The sequence below is a fragment of the Chionomys nivalis genome, chromosome 11, assembly GCF_950005125.1.
Source record: "Chionomys nivalis chromosome 11, mChiNiv1.1, whole genome shotgun sequence".
In the NCBI taxonomy this organism is placed as follows: Eukaryota; Metazoa; Chordata; class Mammalia; order Rodentia; family Cricetidae; genus Chionomys; species Chionomys nivalis.
In genome coordinates, this window is record NC_080096.1 from 61562030 (window position 1) to 61580712 (window position 18683).

General features: G+C 39.2%; 1 protein-coding gene across 2 annotated transcripts in view; it reads right to left on the reverse strand.

Moving 5' to 3' along the window:
- Positions 1-16248, reverse strand: part of Ccdc171 (coiled-coil domain containing 171) — a 339088-nt gene extending 322840 nt beyond the window's left edge. For both annotated transcript variants that reach the window (XM_057784865.1, XM_057784864.1), the window contains exons 1-3: positions 16202-16248; positions 9291-9426; positions 6476-6650 (exon numbers count right to left, since the gene is read on the reverse strand). In XM_057784865.1, coding sequence (XP_057640848.1) covers positions 6476-6650; positions 9291-9426; positions 16202-16248 — 358 coding nt within the window. The remainder of the gene's footprint in view (positions 1-6475; positions 6651-9290; positions 9427-16201) is intronic.
- Positions 16249-18683: the final 2435 nt, after the last annotated feature.

Below are 18683 nucleotides of genomic sequence, written 5' to 3' on the forward strand. Positions count from 1 at the left end.
TATGCTTTCTTTTTTCCATTTGATATTTGTTGCTTCTTTATCAAATATCAAGTGTTCAAAATGTGTGGATTGATATCTGGGTCTTCTATTCAGTTCCATTGGTCCTCCTGTCTGTTCTTATGCCAGTACCAGGCTGTTTTCAGTACTGTAGATCTGTAGTAGATTTTGAAGTCAGGGATTGTGATGCCTCCAGAAGTTCTTTTATTGCACAGGATTGTTTTGGCTATCCTGGGTTTTTTGCTTTTCCAAATGAAGTTGAGTACCATTCTTTCGAGGTCTTTGAAGAATTTTTCTGGGATTTTGATGGGCATTGTGGTGAATCTGTAGATTGCTTTTGGTAAGACTGCCATTTTTACTATATTAATTCTTCCTACCCAAGAGTATGGGAGGTCTTTCCACTTTCTGGTGTCTTCTTCAATTTCTTTCTTCAAAGATTTAAAGTTCTTGTCATACAAGTCTTTCACTTGTCTAGTTAGAGTTACTCTGAGATATTTTATGCTATTTGTGGCTATTGTGAAGGGTGTTGATTCTCTGATTTCTCCCCTAGCCCTTGTATCATCTGTGTACAAGAGGGGCTACTGATTTTTTTTTTAGTTAATCTTGTATCCTGCTACATTGCTGAAAGTGTTTATGAGTTGCAGAAGTTCCTTGGTAGAATTTTTGGGATCACTTATGTAAACTATCATATCATCAGCAAACAGTGAGAGTTTGACTTCTTCTTTTCCAATTTGTATCCTCTTGATCACCCTTTAGCATCTTATTGCTCAAGTTAGGACCTCAAGAACTATATTGAAGCCGGGTGATGGTGGCGCACGCCTTTAATCCCAGCACTTGGGAGGCAGAGGCAGGTGAATCTCTGTGAGTTCGAGACCAGCCTGGTCTACAGAGCTAGTTCCAGGACAGGCTCCAAAGCCACAGAGAAACCCTGTCTCGGGGAAAAAAAAAAAAAAAAAGAGAGAACTATATTGAATAGACATGGAGAGAGTGGACAACCTTGTCTTGTTCCTGATTTCAGTGTTTCCTGATTTCTCTCCAATTAGTTTGATGTTGGCTGTTTGCTTGCTATATATTGCCTTAATTATGTTTAGGTATGTTCCTTATATCCCTGCTCTTTCCAAGACCTTTATCATGAAGGGGTGCTGTATTTTGCCAAATGCTTTTTCGGTATCTAATGAAATGATCATGTGGTTTTTATTTTTCAGTTTGTTTATATGGTGGATTACATTGACAGATTTTTGTATGTTGAACTATCCCTGCATCTGTGGGATGAAGCCGACTTGGTCATGGTGGATGATGGTTCTGATGTGTTCTTGGATTCGATTTGCTAGTATTTTTTTTATTTTTTTTATTTTTTTTTTTTTTTTTTTTTTTTTTTTTTTTGGTTTTTCGAGACAGGGTTTCTCTGTAGCTTTGGTTCCTGTCCTGGAACTAGCTCTTGTAGACCAGGCTGGCCTTGAACTTCCGCCTGTCTCTGCCTCCCAAGTGCTGGGATTAAAGGCGTGCGCCACCACCACCCGGCTGATTTGCTAGTATTTTATTTAGTATTTTTGCATCAATGTTCATGAATGAGATTGGTCTGTAATTCTCTGTCTTAGTATTGTCTTTCTGTGGTTTGGGTATCAGGGTAATTGTAGCCTTATAAAAAGAGTTTGGCAGGGACTGGAGAGATGGCTCAGTGGTTAAGAGCATTGCCTGCTCTTCCAAAGGTCCTGAGTTCAATTCCCAGCAACCACATGGTGGCTCATAACCATCTGTAAAGAGGTCTGGCGCCCTCTTCTGGCCTTCAGGCATACAGACAGAATATTGTATACATAATAAATAAATATTTTTAAAAAAAAGAGTTTGGCAATGTTCCCTCTGTTTCTATTGTGTGGAATAATTTGAGGAGTATTGGTGTTAGTTCCTCTTTGAAAGTCTTGTAGAATTCTGAGCTGAAACCATCTGGTCCTGAACTTTTTTTGGTTGGGAGACTTTTGATGCCTGTTTCTATTTCTTCAGCAGTTATAGGTCTGTTTAATTTGCTTATCTGGTCTTGATTTAATTTTGGTAACTGATATTTTTCCAGAAAGTTGTCCATTTCCTTTAAGTTTTCCAATTTTGTGGAGTACAGGTTTTCAAAATATGACCTGGTGATCCTCTGTATTTCCTCCGTGTCTGTTGTTATGTCCCCCTTTTCATTTCTGATTTTGTTAATTTGGATATTCTCTCTCTGCCTTTTGGTTAGTTTGGATAAAGATTTGTCTATTTTGTTGATTTTCTCGAAGAACCAAGTCTTTGTCTCATTGATTCTTTGTATTGCTTTCTTTGTTTCTATTTTGTTGATTTTAGCTCTCAATTTGATTATTTCCTGCCGTCTAGTTCTCTTAGGTAAGTTTGCTTCTTTTTGTTCTAAAGTTTTCAAATGTTCTGTTAATTCACTAGTGTGGGATTTTTTCCAGCTCCTTTATGTAGGCATTTATTGCTATGAACTTGCTTTCATTGTGTCCTGTAGTGGGGGCTGTGGGCCTCTTCCCACAGCCCGGCTCATGGCTGCCTGGCTAGCTTATGCCCCAAAATAATGACACACAAACTCTATTCATTTAAACACTGCTTGGCCCATTTCTGTTCATGTGTGTAGCACTCCAAGGTGTGCTTACCGGGAAGATTCTAGCCTACGTCCATCCTGGGTCAGAGCTTCATCGCATCTGCTCTAGAGAGGAGAGCATGGCGTCTGTCTCTCAGAGGAGCTGCCTTGCATCTGAGGTCACTTCCTCTTCCTCCCAGCATTCTATTCTGTTTACTCCACCCACCTATGTTTTAACCTATGAGAAATAAATGGATACATATAGGAATAATCACACTACGTTTACGAAGTGTGTAAGTTGTTACATTGATTCACACTTTTTTGCTGTTCGAGAGTCATGCCAAGCAGTTTCTTTATTACTTAACCAATGAAATCAACAGATTGATATGACACTTCCACATCAGTGTCCCATAAATTTGGGTATGTTGTGTGGTCATTTTCATTGAATTTTAGGAAGTCTTTAATTTACCCCTTTATTTCTTCCTTGATCCATTGATGATTCGGGTGAGCATTGTTTAATTTCCATGTGTTTGTGGGTTTTCTGGATTGGTATTGCTGTTGATTTCTAGTTTTAAAGCATGGTGATCTGATAAGATACATTGGGTTAGTCTAATTGTTTGTATTTGTTGAGGTTTGTTTTGTTATCGAGTATGTGGTCAATTTTTGAGAAGGTTCCATGAGGTGCTGAGAAGGTATATTCTTTTCTGTTTGGATGGAATATTCTATAGATGTCTGTTAAGTCCATTTGAGTCATAACATCTGTTAGTTCTCTTATCTCTGTTCATTTTTTGTCTGATTCACCTGTCCCATGGTGAGAGGGGAGTGTCGAAGTCTCCCACTATTAGTGTGTAAGATTTAATATATGATTTAAGGTTTAGAAGTGTTTCTTTGACATATGAGGGTGCCCTTGTATTTGGGACATAGATGTTCCATATTGAGATTTCCTCTTGATGGATTTTTCCTGTGACTAATATGAAATGTCCTTCTTTGTCTCTTTTGACTGATTTTAGCTTGAAGTCTATTTTGTTAGATATTAGGATAGCTATACCCGTTTGTTTCTTAGGTCCATTTGACTGGTATATTTTTCCCAACCTTTTACTCTGAGACGATGTCTGTCTTTGAGGTTGAGATGCATTTCTTGTATGCAGAAGAGGAATGATTCTGTTTTCGTATCCAATCTGTATCTGTTAGCCTGTGCCTTTTTATGGGTGAGTTGAGTCCATTCACATTAAGGGATATTAATGACCAATGGTTGCTATCACCTGTTAATTTAGTTTTCATTGATGGTGATGTTAATCTGTGTTTTGTTTCTTTTGGGATTTTTGGTGATGTTAATTTGTGCATTTTTTTTCTTTTTTTAAATATTTATTAATTCATTATGCATACAATAGTCTGTCTGTGTGTATGTCTGCAGGCCAGAAGAGAGCACAAAACCTCATTACAGATGGTTGTGAGCCACCATGTGGTTCACATGCCGGGAATTGAACTCAGGACCTTTGGAAGAGCAGGCAATGCTCTTAACCACTGAGCCATCTCCCCAGCCCTTGTGCAATTTTTTCTTCTTCAGGATTTGCTGTAATAAAATCACCAATTGTCTGTGTTTTTGTTGGTGTAGCCATCATCCTTGGGTTGGAATTTTCCTCCTAGTATTTTGTATAGGGCTGGGTTTGTGGCTAGGTATTGGTGAAATCTAGATTTGTCATGGAATATCTTGTTTTGTCATGCTATGGTGATCGACAGTTTTGCTGGGTATAGTAGTCTGGGCTGGCATCCGTGGTCTCTTAATGTCTGCATAATGCTTGACCATAACCTTCTGGCTTTCACTGTCTCCACTGAGAAGTCAGGTGTAATTGTGATAGGTCTACCTTTATATGTTACTTGGCCTTTTTCCTTTGCAGTTCTTAATATTCTTTCTTTACTCTATATGTTTAGTGTTTTGATTATTATGTGGCGAGAGGACTTTTTTTATTTGGATCCAGTCTATTTGGTGTTCTGTAAGTTTCCTGTATTTTCATAAGCATATCTTTCTTTAGGTAGAAAATATTTTCTTCTATGATTTTGTTAAATAAATTTTCTGTGCCTTTGAGTTGAATTTCTTCTCCATCTTCTACACCTATTATTCTAAGATTTGGTCTTTTTTTTTTTTTTTTTGGATTTTCGAGACAGGGTTTCTCCGTAGCTTTTGGTTCCTGTCCTGGAACTAGCTCTTGCAGACCAGGCTGGACTCGAACTCCCAGAGATCCGCCTGCCTCTGCCTCCCGAGTGCTGGGATTAAAGGCGTGCGCCACCACTGCCCGGCCAAGATTTGGCCTTTTTATGTTGTCCCATATTTCATGGATATTTTGGGTTAAGCTTTTGTTAGATTTAATGTTTTCTTTAACTGATGAATCTATTTCCTCTGTTTTATCTTCAGTGCTTGAAATTGTCTCTTCCATTTCTTGTATTCTATTGTTCATATTTGCATTTGTGGTTCCTGATCTTTTTCTCATGATTTCTGTTTCTATAATTCCTTCAGCTTGTGTTTTCTTTATTTTTTCTATTTCAGTTTTCAAGTCCTGAATAGTTTCTTTTATATGTTTGAGTTCTTTTTCTTGGTTTTCTTTAAGTGATTTGCTGATATCTTCTAATTCTTTGTATGTTTTTTCCTCCATTTCTTTAAGGTAATTTCTCATTTCATCTTTAAGAATTTCAAACATTCTCTTGAGGTTATTTTTTAGATCATTTTCTTCTGTTCATCCATATTTGGTTGTTCAGGTCTTGCTTTTGTAGGGTCTTTAGGTTTTACTGGTATTATGTTTCTCTTTGTGGTGTAGCGTGTAATCTTACCTCTTCTATTCATCTTTTCCTCTAATAAGTGTGGTTGGGGCTGTCTGAGATTCTGTTGAATAACCTTCTAGGTGCCAGTGAATCCAAAGCTCAGGTGGTTGAGCTTTGAGTTATATGACAATTTAAGTGAATTTATATACATTTATATATACTTAAATAATAGTTTATTTATAAGTAAACCTACATAACAGAAGATTTGAGGTGTTAAATTTGGTGCCTTTTTCTTTTTGAGGCATATAATCTAATGCAGTGACCCAGAAACCTATGCAATCAACAAATCACCTGCATTGTTTCTGGAACACAGGCTAGAAATTCTGACTCAAATTATATGTTATGAAGGGGCCTCGAGTATATATAGAACACACACACACATACTTTGTGATTTTGCATGTTGCTTGAAGAACAAGTATTCTAAAAACAGCATTTTGCACTTTTTTTTCCATTCATACAACATAAAAATATTAACTGAATAAACAGTTCAACTGGTAGAGTACCTGACCAATATTCAGAGCCTTGTGTTCAATCAGCAGTGGAGCATGTCTGTAACCTCGCGCTTAGCTGGTGAAATCAAGAAAGAACCCAAAGCTGGGCAGTGGTGGCTCACACCTTTAATCCCAGCACTAGGGAGGAAGAAGCAGGTAAATCTCTGTAAATTCCAGGACAGCCAGGGCTGTTACACAGAGAACCCTGTCTCAAAGAACAAAAACAAAAAAAGGAAGGAAGGAAGGAAGGAAGGAAGGAAGGAAGGAAGGAAGGAAGGAAGGAAGGAAGGAAGGAAGGAAGGAAGGAAGGAATAGTCCAATTTCAAAGTCATCTTCAGCTACGCAGCAAGTCTGAATCATCATGGAATACATACCATTCTTCCCCTAATGCCAAAAAATGTCTCTAAAAATTAATGTAGGACTGAAAACCCAATTCAGTGACAAAGTGTTTGCTTATTATGCATGATACTCTGGGTTAAATCCAAATGTGGAAACAAAAGAATTTAAACATAGTCCCATGAGTGAAAACCCTACATGAGATCCATTATGGATATGCAACAGTGAGCAAGGATGCTCTAAACAGGGAGAGGAGGTGCTGCCTTACCGCAGAGTTTCTCCTGGATCCTCTGTGCCTCAGCCAGTCTCTCTTCTGCTGCCCGGTTCCCCAGACCAGCCTCCTTCCTAGCCACAGCCAGGTCGTACTCCAGACGCTGCCGCAGTGCTTCTCCTTTTTCCACCTCAGACCGCAGCCTGGCAATATGGCTCTCGTAGCTTGACAGCTAAAAACAGATTCCTCAGCTCATGAACTAGCACTAAAGCATGTCTCCAAGGCGATTCGATTACATACACAGGCATTTACATTTCTTAGCAAAACCTCATTCTGCGTCTATTGGAATTCTCAAACACTAGGAAATGTTAATCATGAGTGCCTGGTAGGCTCCTTTAGAGGAAAAGCCTTTCTAAAGAAACAAAAGGAAAAGAAAGCACATTTGAATAACAAAAGCATACCTGGGGCTGAAGAGATGGCTCAGAGGTTAAGAGCACTGGCTGCTCTTCCAGAGGTCCTGAGTTCAATTCCCAGCAACCACATGGTGGCTCACAACCAGTTAGAGAATGGTATTTGTGCCCTCTTCTGTCATGTCCCCACCTTCAGAAAGCCTGGGAAGTGGCAGCTCCTCCCCGTGAGATGCTCGGGACCAAGCCTACGGGTTATTTAAGACCTGGTCCCTGGACCTGCCACGTCATTTCTCTCCTGCCTTCCTGAGAGACACCTGGGAGTTGCTTTGCTCTGTGTATTAAACCTGGTCTTATTAACTAGGCTATACTTGGCTTATTACATCGATAAAGAAAACCACAACCAGGGATTTTCAAAATACTTATCACAAAATTTTATGATAGTTTGAAGGAAAGTAAAAGTGATATGTATTTGGTTTTTAAAGAAAGGAAAAAAAGAAACTTGAGTTAGGTGGGGCAGGAGAAGTGAAGGATCTGGGAGGAGTTGGGGAGGGGAAGTGATCAGAATACAGTGTATGGAAAAATTTTTCAATTACAAAATAATAAAATGCTAAATATTTAAGCAAAAAATGTAAGTAAAGTTCTGTGCTTTAAAAAAGTAAAAAAGCCAGGCAGTGGTGGCACACACCTTTAATCCCAGCACTCAGGAGGCAGAGGCAGGTGGATCTCTGTGAGTTTGAGGCCAGCCTGGTCTACAAAGCGAGTACCAGGACAGGCTCCAAAGCTAACAGAGAAACCCTGTCTTGAAAAAACAAAACAAACAAACTAGCAGAGAAATTGCCTATCATTAGGTAAGTTTCATTCCTGCACCACATACACACACAAAAAGAAAATAAAACTTAAATACAGGAAGAAGAGTAAGGGCACAAAAGGCATAAACATACGTTTATGAATTCTCTTAGAAGGGAAAGAAAACTATTCTAAATATACATATGTACCTACACAATACATACACACTAATAAGATGTCAGAATATAAAAAACCAAGATGATTTCTGAATTATACTAATAAAAATTCTATACACAATGTACTTATCTAGGAAAAAACTGTCCCATGATTCATACCCTAAAGGAATCTACATTATAACTTCAAAAATGTGTATGATTTAAGCCTGCACAGCAGTACACACATAAGATAGTACACACATAAATACAAAAGTAGTACACACATAAGATCACAGCACTTGGGAAGCTGCAGTAGAAGGACTGAGTTTGAGGAAGCTTTGTTACATAACAAGAGCTCTCTCAAAATAGTATTTTTCTAATTTATAAATTCTTTAGTCATCAATCACATCCATCAAATAACACATTTGGCCACGACAATTCTTTTAATTAAAATACGTCCGGTCATCAGGATGGCTTACCCTGCTGTCAAGCCTGACCTCATTTTAGTCCCTGGCCCCCAGGTGTCTTAGACTGGAGTTCCTATTGCTGTGATGAGACCCATGACCAAAGGCACGGCGAGGACAAAATGGTTTATTTGGCTCACACTTCCATAGCACTGATCATCACTGAAGGAAGTCAGGACAGCAACTCACACAGGGCAGGAACCCGGGGGCAGGAGCTGGTGCAGAGACCATGAAGGACTGTTGCTCACTAGCTTGCTCTCCATGGCTTGCTTAGCCTGCTCTTGTTCTGTGGATGGAACAACCCACAATGGGCTGGACCCTCCCCCATCAATCATTAACTAAGAAAATACCCTACAACTGGATCTCATGGAGGCATTTTCTCACTTTCGGATAACTCTAGCTGGTGTCAAACTGACATAAAACTATCCAGCATAACAAGGTACCACAAGTTATCCTCTGACCTCCACATGAGTGCATGGCACATGCACTTCCACACACAAAAAGTAAAATATTTTTGTTTTTTCTGAGACAGGGTTTCTCTGTGTAACAGTGCTGGCTGTCCTGGAACTTGCTCTGTAGACCATGCTAGCCTCAAACTCACTGAGATCTGCCTCCCAAGTACTGTAGTTAAAGGCGTGCACCACCACACTCGGCAAAGTAAAATATTTTAATTAATTAAAATACACTTAAAATAACAAACAAGTCAATATAATAACGTTCAACTTGGATGTTCCTATACAATTCTGCTGTATGAAAGGGTGTAATTACTGCAGCTTCCTTTGAAGCACTAGAATGACACAGTGACAAAGGTCACATGTAGTTTCTAATGTGAGATGAAACAAAAAACTGAAACCCAACTTTGGGGAAGACGTTGCGGGAGGGTTCACGACAGGGTTCTCCGTGTAACCCTGGCTGTGTAACCCTCTGTAGAGCAAGCTAGTCTCGAACGCGGAAATTCACCTGCCTCTGCCTCCCCAATGTGGAACTAAAGGTATGTTCCACCATGCCTGGCTGAAACTCGACTCCTAACATTACACGGGAGGAAAATGAATCCTACCTCTGCGTTGTGCTTGGCTGTCATGTCTACCTTCTCCTTCTTAGCCCGATGGAGTTTCTTTCTGAGATCGGCGGTGATATCTGACTCAGTTTCATTTTTAAGCATTTGCTTTATATCCAATGAGGCATTTTTCAACCTACAAAACAAGGTAGTAACAAAATCTAATTCTCGTGCAATAAAAATATTCTAACAGCATTTCTCATAGCTTATTTTAAAAACAGAATTTGAAAATAACAGAATATGATAAAGTCCTAGGATAATAAATTCACAACTTAGTAAAATGTGTCCACTGTAAAACTCGGGTAACAATGCAAAGTGGTATCTTACTAGTAACAAAATACTGTCCACTGAAAACACACTATATTTTTCAAGCTTTGTATCCATCAAACACTGGGTACTTTTGGAAGAGAGAGACTTCTTTCTTTTTTAATATATTTCAATCACTGTAAACGTAACACACATTACAAAGAGAAAAAGTATAAATGACAGAATACACATTCTTACTTTAAAATGGCAAACTAAAGCATGATACTCTCCTGAAAATCAACAGTAATAACTATAACAGGAAAGAGCTCCCAGATAGAGAGCACAGGCAGAGAAGACGTCACAGCAATAGAACAAGCAGGTAGATAACTGATGTACCTAACGATTCAAAGCAAGCAGTGAGGCAAGCAGCTGACATGTCAAAAGTCACAGCTTAAAGCATAGGACTCTAGAGGGTATCGGTTGTTCACTTTGTCTTTGTTGAGTTCTTATCGACCTGACACAAGCTAGAGCTCTCAGGGAAGGAGAACCCCAATTGAGAAAATTTTCCATCAGGCCTGTAAGCAAATCTGTGGACATTTTCTTGATTATCTGTGGTAGGAAGTCAATAGGCAAAAACTAAAACTGGAAAATCAAAGACTAACATTAAAAATAAAATGTCAAATCATTCAGATGAAAAAGAAAACTATCTCAAAGAGCTAAATGTGAAGGTTTCTAGGAATTAAGAAAAAGATTTGTCTCAAAGAAATTAGCCCTGTCTCTCCAACAGCAGTAGCCCTGGAGAAAAAGTGGACTCAACAATGTGTACATACAACTTCAACTTCTTTCAATACCACTAAAACAGAAGAGAAAAAATCAGCAAAACCAATATTGAGCTCACTGAAAAGACTAGGCTGATAAACTTTCCTAGATTAACAAAGAAAAACAGAGAAGAAATTCCACAATATTAGAGATTGGCCTCAGGGCTTCATGCACGCTACACAAGTGCTCTACCACAAGGCTATATCCAGGCCTTCTTCTTACTTTTTATTTAGAGCCAGGGTCCCGCCAAGTTGCCAAGGTGGCCTTAAACTCACTCTGTAGACAAGGTAGGCCTTGATCTTGTGATCATCATACCTCAGCCTGCTCAGCAGCCAAGATTACAGGCCTGTACACCACCAGACCAAGCTGAGGAGCAACTTGATAAAGACCATCTACAAATACCTATGCTTCTAGCATATGCAATGGTTAAAGACGAAAAGGGTCAGGCCGGGTGGTGGTGGCGCACGCCTTTAATCCCAGCACTCGGGAGGCAGAGGCAGGCGGATCTCTGTGAGTTCGAGACCAGCCTGGTCTACAAGAGCTAGTTCCAGGACAGGCTCCAAAACCACAGAGAAACCCTGTCTCGAAAGACCAAAAAAAAAAAAAAAAAAAAAAAAAAAAAAAGACGAAAAGGGTTCCCTAAAGAGAACAGAGCTAAGACAATTGCTGTTAACAAGGCATTCAAAGATTTACTTAACATTCTTAAATGGTGAATGAAGGGAGAAACAGAGATGCGTACTGGACTGGAAATCTGTTTTTTACTACAAAAGATATGATTTTATAAAAAAAAAAATCCTGCCCTTTTCTCTGCTTTTCCTGTTCTCCGCAGGAACCTGTGGTCCTGTAAGTCTATTTCCCTATTAAAGCTGTATATATTTTTATAAAAAAAAAAAATAAAAAAAAACCTAAGAAAACAAATAACAAGAAAAAAACTAAAAATCAATTTCAGCAAGGTTATAAAAATACAAGATCAGAGCCGGGCGGTGGCGCACGCCTTTAATCCCAGCACTCAGGAGGCAGAGGCAGGCGGATCTCTGTGAGTTCGAGGCCAGCCTGGTCTAGAAGAGCTAGTTCCAGGACAGGAACCAAAAGCTACAGAGAAACCCTGTCTCGAAAATCCAAAAAAAAAAAAAAAAAAAAAGTTACTGACGTTAAAGACACAAATTAATGAAAAGACCTCCCACAATCATATTTGTATTTAGAAAACGCAGTGTTATTAAAATGGTAATTCTAGCCGGGCGATGGTGGCGCACGCCTTTAACCCCAGCACTCCGGAGGCAGAGGCAGGCGGATCTCTGTGAGTTCGAGACCAGCCTGTTCTACAGAGTAGTTCCAGGACAGGCTCCAAAGCCACAGAGAAACCCTGTCTCGAAAAATCAAAAAAAAAAAAAAAATGGTAATTCTATCTACAGATAAAATACAATCAATCTTTAAGCAAATCCCAGAATGTCCTTTTGTAAAAATTGACAAGCTGATCCTAAAGTGTATTATGGAAAGGCAAAGGATTCAAAACCGACAGCACCATCCTGATGAACACATGAGAGAACTTTACTTCTGACTTTCAAAACTGTGGACTGAATGGAAAAGTCTCCATGGCCTCCTGTGCTGAATGAAAGGCTTGTTCCTCGGCTGTCAGAGGAAGTGGCAGAAACCTTAAAAGGTGGGGCCTCTCAGAGGAGGTAGCACACCTGAGGAATGTCTCTGAGGAGTATACTCTCCCTATTTACTCCGGTCCTGCCCTCTTCCCTCTCTGATCCCCAGCCCCACAAGGTAAGCATCCCCTCAGCACATGTTCCTGATGCTGCAATGCAGTGGAGGAAGCTAACCAGGGACGTACACTCCCCAAACTGTCCAGTCCAAATAAACCTCTTTCTAAAATTTCTCTCAAAAACTTGTCAGCAATAAGAAATTGACACATTTCAATAATCAAGACAAGGTAGTATTTAATTAAGAACAGACAACTTTTTTTTTTGTTTTGTTTTTTCGAGACAGGGTTTCAAAAACTTGTCAGCAATAAGAAATTGACACATTTCAATAATCAAGACAAGGTAGTATTTAATTAAGAACAGACAACTTTTTTTTTTGTTTTGTTTTTTCGAGACAGGGTTTCTCTGTGGCTTTGGAGCCTGTCCTGGAACTAGCTCTTGTAGACCAGGCTGGTCTCAAACTCACAGAGATCCGCCTGCCTCTGCCTCCCGAGTGCTGGGATTAAAGGTGTGCGCCACCACCACCTGGCCAGACAACGTGTTTTAAAAAGAAAACTTAAGTGGGTGCTTGACCACTTGGCATACCTGTGTGTGCAGAGTCTAATATCACAAAACATTAACTGACGAATTATCAGAATTGAGACTCCTAAAAAGTCTGTATTTTTATGGTCAAGCAAATACAGTCCAATGAGAAAAAACAGTATTAACAAGAAATGTTCTGAAGCGACTGGCTATCCATATGCAAAACAATAAATATACACCCTAACCACTCCGGAGGCAGAAGCAGATAGATCTCTGAGTGCAAAGCCAGCCTTGTCTACAGAGCAAGTTCCAAGACAGCCGAGGCTACACAGAGAAACCCTGCTCTGAAAAAAAAAAAAAAGCAAAAAAGACATTTTACTCAAGAAGACATGCAAATGACCAAAAGGCACATGTAAAATTGCTGAGCATCACTGATTGTCGAAAATATTCAAATTAAACCCATAATAATGTATAATTTTACATTTATGAGAATTAAATTTAAAGAATTACTATTTAAGAGGCAGGCGGATCTCTGTGAGTTCGAGACCATCCTGGTCTACAGAGCTAGTTCCAGGAACAGGCTCCAAAACCACAGAGAAACCCTGTCTCGAAAAACCAAAAAAAAAAAAAAAAAAAAAAGAATTACTATTTAAAAATTAAGTAATTTTTTTGCCAGGCAGTGGTGGCACACGGCTTTAATCACAGCACTCAGGAGGCAGAGGCAGATGGATCGCTGTGAATTTCAAAGCCGGCCTCATGTACAAAGCAAGGTCCAGGACAGCCTGAACTGTTATACAGAGAAATCCTGAAACCTGTCTGAAAGAAACAAAAATTAAGTAATATTTAAAGTGCTGACAAGGATATAAAGGAATTAAATCCTTCAAATACTGCTGTCATGACTGCAAAATTATCCAATCACTAAATTTGGTGGCTTCTTAAAAAGTTTAGCATAAATTTGCTACATGATGCAACAAGGCTGCTCTGTGAACCTGCCTGAAAAGAGAAACAGAAAAACATGCCAGCACAAACACTCACACATGATGTTTACAGCAGCGCTGCTCCTAACAGCCAAAAGGAAAAACTACATTAATTCCTGGTGACTTGTGAATGAGTAACTAAATGTAATAAGTCCATACAAAGGAATGGAATATTATTCAGCAGTAAAAAGAAACAAAGACGGTCTCTCTCTCTCTCTTTCCTTTATCTCTTCTCTTCTCTTTTCTCTCTCTCTCTCTCTCTCTCTGTCCCTTTCTCCCCTTCAATAAATGCTTTTATGGCTAAAAAAAAAAAGAAACAAAGACCTATACATGCCACAATATAATAAATCTCAAGAACAAGCCCAAAGAAGCCAAACATAAAAAGAGGCATGGTTCCATTGACAGGAATTATTGAGAATGACAAAGTTATAGATACAGAAAGAAGGTCAGTGGTAGAGTTGAAATAACTCTATTCAGAATCTAGAATTCAGAGTAAAGATTTCTCCATTAAAAGCATGGGGTGGGGGAGGCTGAAGATACAGTACATGCTGCTCTTCCAAAGACCTGAGTCTGAGTCCCAGCTCTGACATTAGGAAGCTCTCAGTGCCTACAGCTCCAATTCAAATGGGTGACAACTTCTTCTGGTCTTACACACACAGAGACAGGAGACAGAGATTCAATAAGTAAAAATGTAAAACATATATATTATGGATGTCTTCTGATGTTTTATTTCTAAACTGAAAAAGCATAATAAATAATGTAAAATATTATTATAATTCTAAAGTATGTACTTATATAACATACTGCTACTTCATAAGAAAGGCCCTGGACAAATATTTACTGAATTATCCACGGTCAACTCTAAGAGGTAAGATTACATATACATATATATATAGTCTTATCAATCCTTCTCAAATTAAGTATAAAAATTTATCCACAGTTTCAGCTGTGTGGTGGTGGTGCACACTTTTAATCCCAGCACTCGGGAAGCAAAGGCAGATGTGTCTGAGGCTGAGGCCAGCCTGGTCTACTAGAAAGTGAGTTCCAGGACAGCCAGAGCTACACAGGGAAACCCTATCTTGAAAAAACAAAAGAAGAAGCCGGGTGGTGGTGGTGGCGCATGCCTTTAATCCCAGCACTTGGGAGGCAGAGGCAGGCGGATCTCTGTGAGTTCGAGACCAGCCTGGTCTACAGAGCTAGTTCCAGGACAGGTTCCAAAGCTACAGAGAAACCCTGTCTCGAAAAACCAAAAAAAAAAAAAAAAAAAAAAAAAAAAAAGAAGAAGAAGAAGAAGAATTATCCACAGGAAACCTTTTTGATTCTGTTACAGAATATATCGTTTACTTCAGGCAACTGACAGACTATAATGCCAAATGTTCTATTTTTAGATTCAGCAGAGATGAGTCTGTTCCTTGACTATAGAAGTTCTAAACACTTAGTTTCTTGTTCTGTTTTTTGTTTATTTGAGACAAGGTCCTTGAAATTCGAAAATTGTTCTATATAATAGACTGCCTGAACTCATAAAAATTTACCCACCTCTGTGTCCTGAGTGCTAAGAATACAAGCAACACAAACTAGACAAGGATAATTTTGATTACTGAACTTTTCTTGAAAAATGCACTTAAAAAAAAAATCACACCTAAAATGGTTCATTTTGTATTGTGGACCCCATCCCTCAAAGGCAATGGAATAAATTAAGCATCTTACAAAGGACAGAAAGAAACACCTGGCACAAAAATAAAAAAGAGAAACAATATCAATGAAACACATCTTCTTGAAATGCACTCAAAGACACCAAGGAAACGAAGTTGGCAAGGGGGGCTAAAACTAACAGAGCACTCAGGCAGAGTCAGAGATGCAGCAAGGATACAAGGACACAGTCACAGAAGTTATGGCAAGCAGGTAATGGCCAGACAAACGTAAACAGACAGAAACATGGGGGAGAAAACTGGAATCGTGATGGAGGAGGGTCATTTGTTTATATGTTACTTTCATTGGTTAATAAAGAAACTGCCTTGGCCTTTGATAGGTCAGAAAATTAGATAGGTGGAATAGACAGAACAGAATGGGAAGAAGGCAGTGAGGTCAGTCGCCATGATTCTCCCATCTGACACAGACGCCATGCCTCTCCTCTCCAGGCAGTTGCCATAGCTCTCCTCTCCAAGATGGATGCCAGTTAAGATCTTTCGGTAAGTCACCACCTCGTGGTGCTACATACATTATTAGAGATGAGTTAATCAAGATGTGAGAATTAGCAAATAAGAGACTAGAACTAATGGGCCAGGCAGTGTTTAAAAGAATATAGTTTCCGTGTAATTATTTCAGGGCATAAGCTAGCCAGGCAACCAAGAGCTGGGCAGCAGGAACACAGTCCACAGCTCCCTTTTACAGAATCGTAGAGAATAAGCAAATCTCCAGCAGGAGGAAAGGTTCAGAGGCACAGACATTTATGATCCAAGTTAACAAAGGAACACAAGGGGTCCTGAGAGTCAGTGCTATACCTGAAGGAGCTGCTGCTCTTTCAGTCCAAGAAACCTACTTCCTTCACCGTCCTACAAGACTCCTTCACCACCCACTTAGTTCTCCCTGGTTCTTGCAATCAAAAGCATTTTCCAAGTAAAGAAAGAGACCGGAGGCTTACCTTTGGGTATCCCCAGTAGTGGCATTACTTGAAGTGTTTAAACTCATGGTAAGTCTTCCAATTTTCCACAATACCCCACAGTTTCTTAATGATATTCTTCTTTATGCTGATGTCTGTGACTTACAGGTTAAATGGACTAAAGCCTGTTAATAAACAATACAACAGCAATTTTATATTTGAATCCTGGGAAAGTAAGCTTTATTTTGATCTATAGACCACTTGTTAATTTTTAAGTTATATAGAAGATAGGCAATCCAAAAATTTATAACACACAGCTGGGTGTGGTACACATACCTATAAACCCAGCACCTGAGGGAGGCAGGGGGACCAACTCAATGTCATCCTCATCTTAGTAAGGTGGAGGCCAACCTGGGATAAATGACATTCAGTCTCAAAAAATAACAATGATAATAATGCTATAGGACTTTTTATTTGAAAAAAAATTAGAAGCCAAAAAAAGGCATAATGTTAAAAAAAAAAGTTTTAGAAAACCATAGTAGTTAACTTTTAATCTACTTTAGCTGCTTAAATAAAAATAAAACTGACAAATTACTTTTAATATTTTTTATGGTTTATTTAACTTTATGTGCATTGGTATGAAGGTGTCAGATCCCCTGCAACTGAATCTTCAGACAGTTGTAAGCTGCCATGTGGGTGCTGGGAATTGAACCTGGGTCCTCTGGAAGAGCAGTCAGTGTTCTTTACCATTGAGCCATCTCTCTAGCCCCCTGACTGTAACACCCAATTCTGTGTTACACCCTCGGTACAGTTTGCGTGCCACTGTACCGTAGGCGAGTTGGGCAAGGGCCTGGAGATTGAAAGAACACACAAAGAGACCTGGGTCATTCGAAAGGAGATCAGCCGAATGCCATTTATTCAACCTTGGGGAAATCCTTATATACCTAGCTGCTGCACATGGATTTCCGCCCAGGCAGGTGGGAAATTACCATACCAACGATGGAGTCAATGCCCTACAGCTAATCACCAGGTGGGGCAGGGGGAGCACAGGAACAAACAGAATGCTTTAGTTAGCTGACCAGAAACTGTCCTCAAGATGAACCCCAGGAACAAGGGTAAACCCGGGCCCTACATCTGACAAATTATTCTTGCACTTGTAAAGGAATATATTTAGTACCAACCTTTGGGACACAGAATTCAGTCTAAATAAATGAGATATTTTAACACAATGTTGTCAATAAAGATACCAAAATACTCCCAAACAAAAGATCTCATAATAATTTGCTTCTCAATTTCATATTTTTTATTCAAAGACTCAAAAGAAATAAAACATAATAGTTAATAATTCAATCAAACATACAATTCAGAAATTTGGTGTTTTAATAAGTCCTAGGAAAATGTAGGCAGTGGTAGGGCACGCCTTTAATCCCAGCACTCAGGAGACATAAGTAGGCGGATCTCGAGTCTGAGGCCAGGCTGGTCTACAAATTAAGTTCCAGGACAGTCATGGCTACACAGAGAAACCCTATCTCAAAAAAGAAGCAAATAAAAAAGTTCTAGGAAGGAAAACTACACTGTTATCTTCAACCAAAGAAATAAGTTTCTCTCAGCAAGTCTGTGCCACTAATAAGCAAAACAAAAAACTAACCCTGCTGTCAAACATTTCTTATCAATCTGTATAAGATGTCTTCCTTCATAAATTAATGCCATAATTTAACCATTTCCTCCAAAGAGGTAGCAGGAAAGAAAAGTGTCGCTTACTCCGGCTGACCTTCTAGAACCCTCTTCTACAGGAGATATTCCGAATCACACAGAGTCAATCATGTAAATCAAGTTACTTTACTACAATGCTAAAGTATCTCTGGGTAAACACTCTAAAATAGCACTAATGCAAATATCAATATCCCACAAATACCTCCTTATAGTCCCTAAAATCCAATGTCTTAAGAAAAACTGAACTTTAAACTCAGAGACCTGAAGCAGGATCCAACCAGCACAAGTATATGGCCTTAGGAAAGACAAGACTTTTTGAAAATCCTCCTTCTGCCCAAAAGAGAGTTAACTTTGGCAGGCTCTAAATCCTACACACAGCACACCCAGGGCTCAGCCACTATCGGTTTTTATTACTGGGTCATGGAACCTGGAAAAGCTTAATGATCCCAATAAAAGGGAATAGCTGAGTAATTTGGTCTGGGAAAAAGATGTAATAAAATAATTATTTAATGATATTGTGTGTGTACAAAGGTACCCAAAAGATGAAAACAAGAGGAGAAACACTGTCAACATATTCAGCCTTTGCTCCATTAACCAAGCTCTAGAAGAAACCATGAAAGGAAGCTATTCAAATAGACGAAGGCCAACACGAATCCTAGGGCTGAGAAATAATGATTCCAACAACAGTGACTCATGTAGCTGAAAGAATAATTTTGTCCAAGGATAACAGGATGGAATTTTAGCCAAGTCCAGAAAAGAAAAATCTGATTTCTCTGGTGACCTAAGTAACCAAACTTAACAAGAGTGGCGA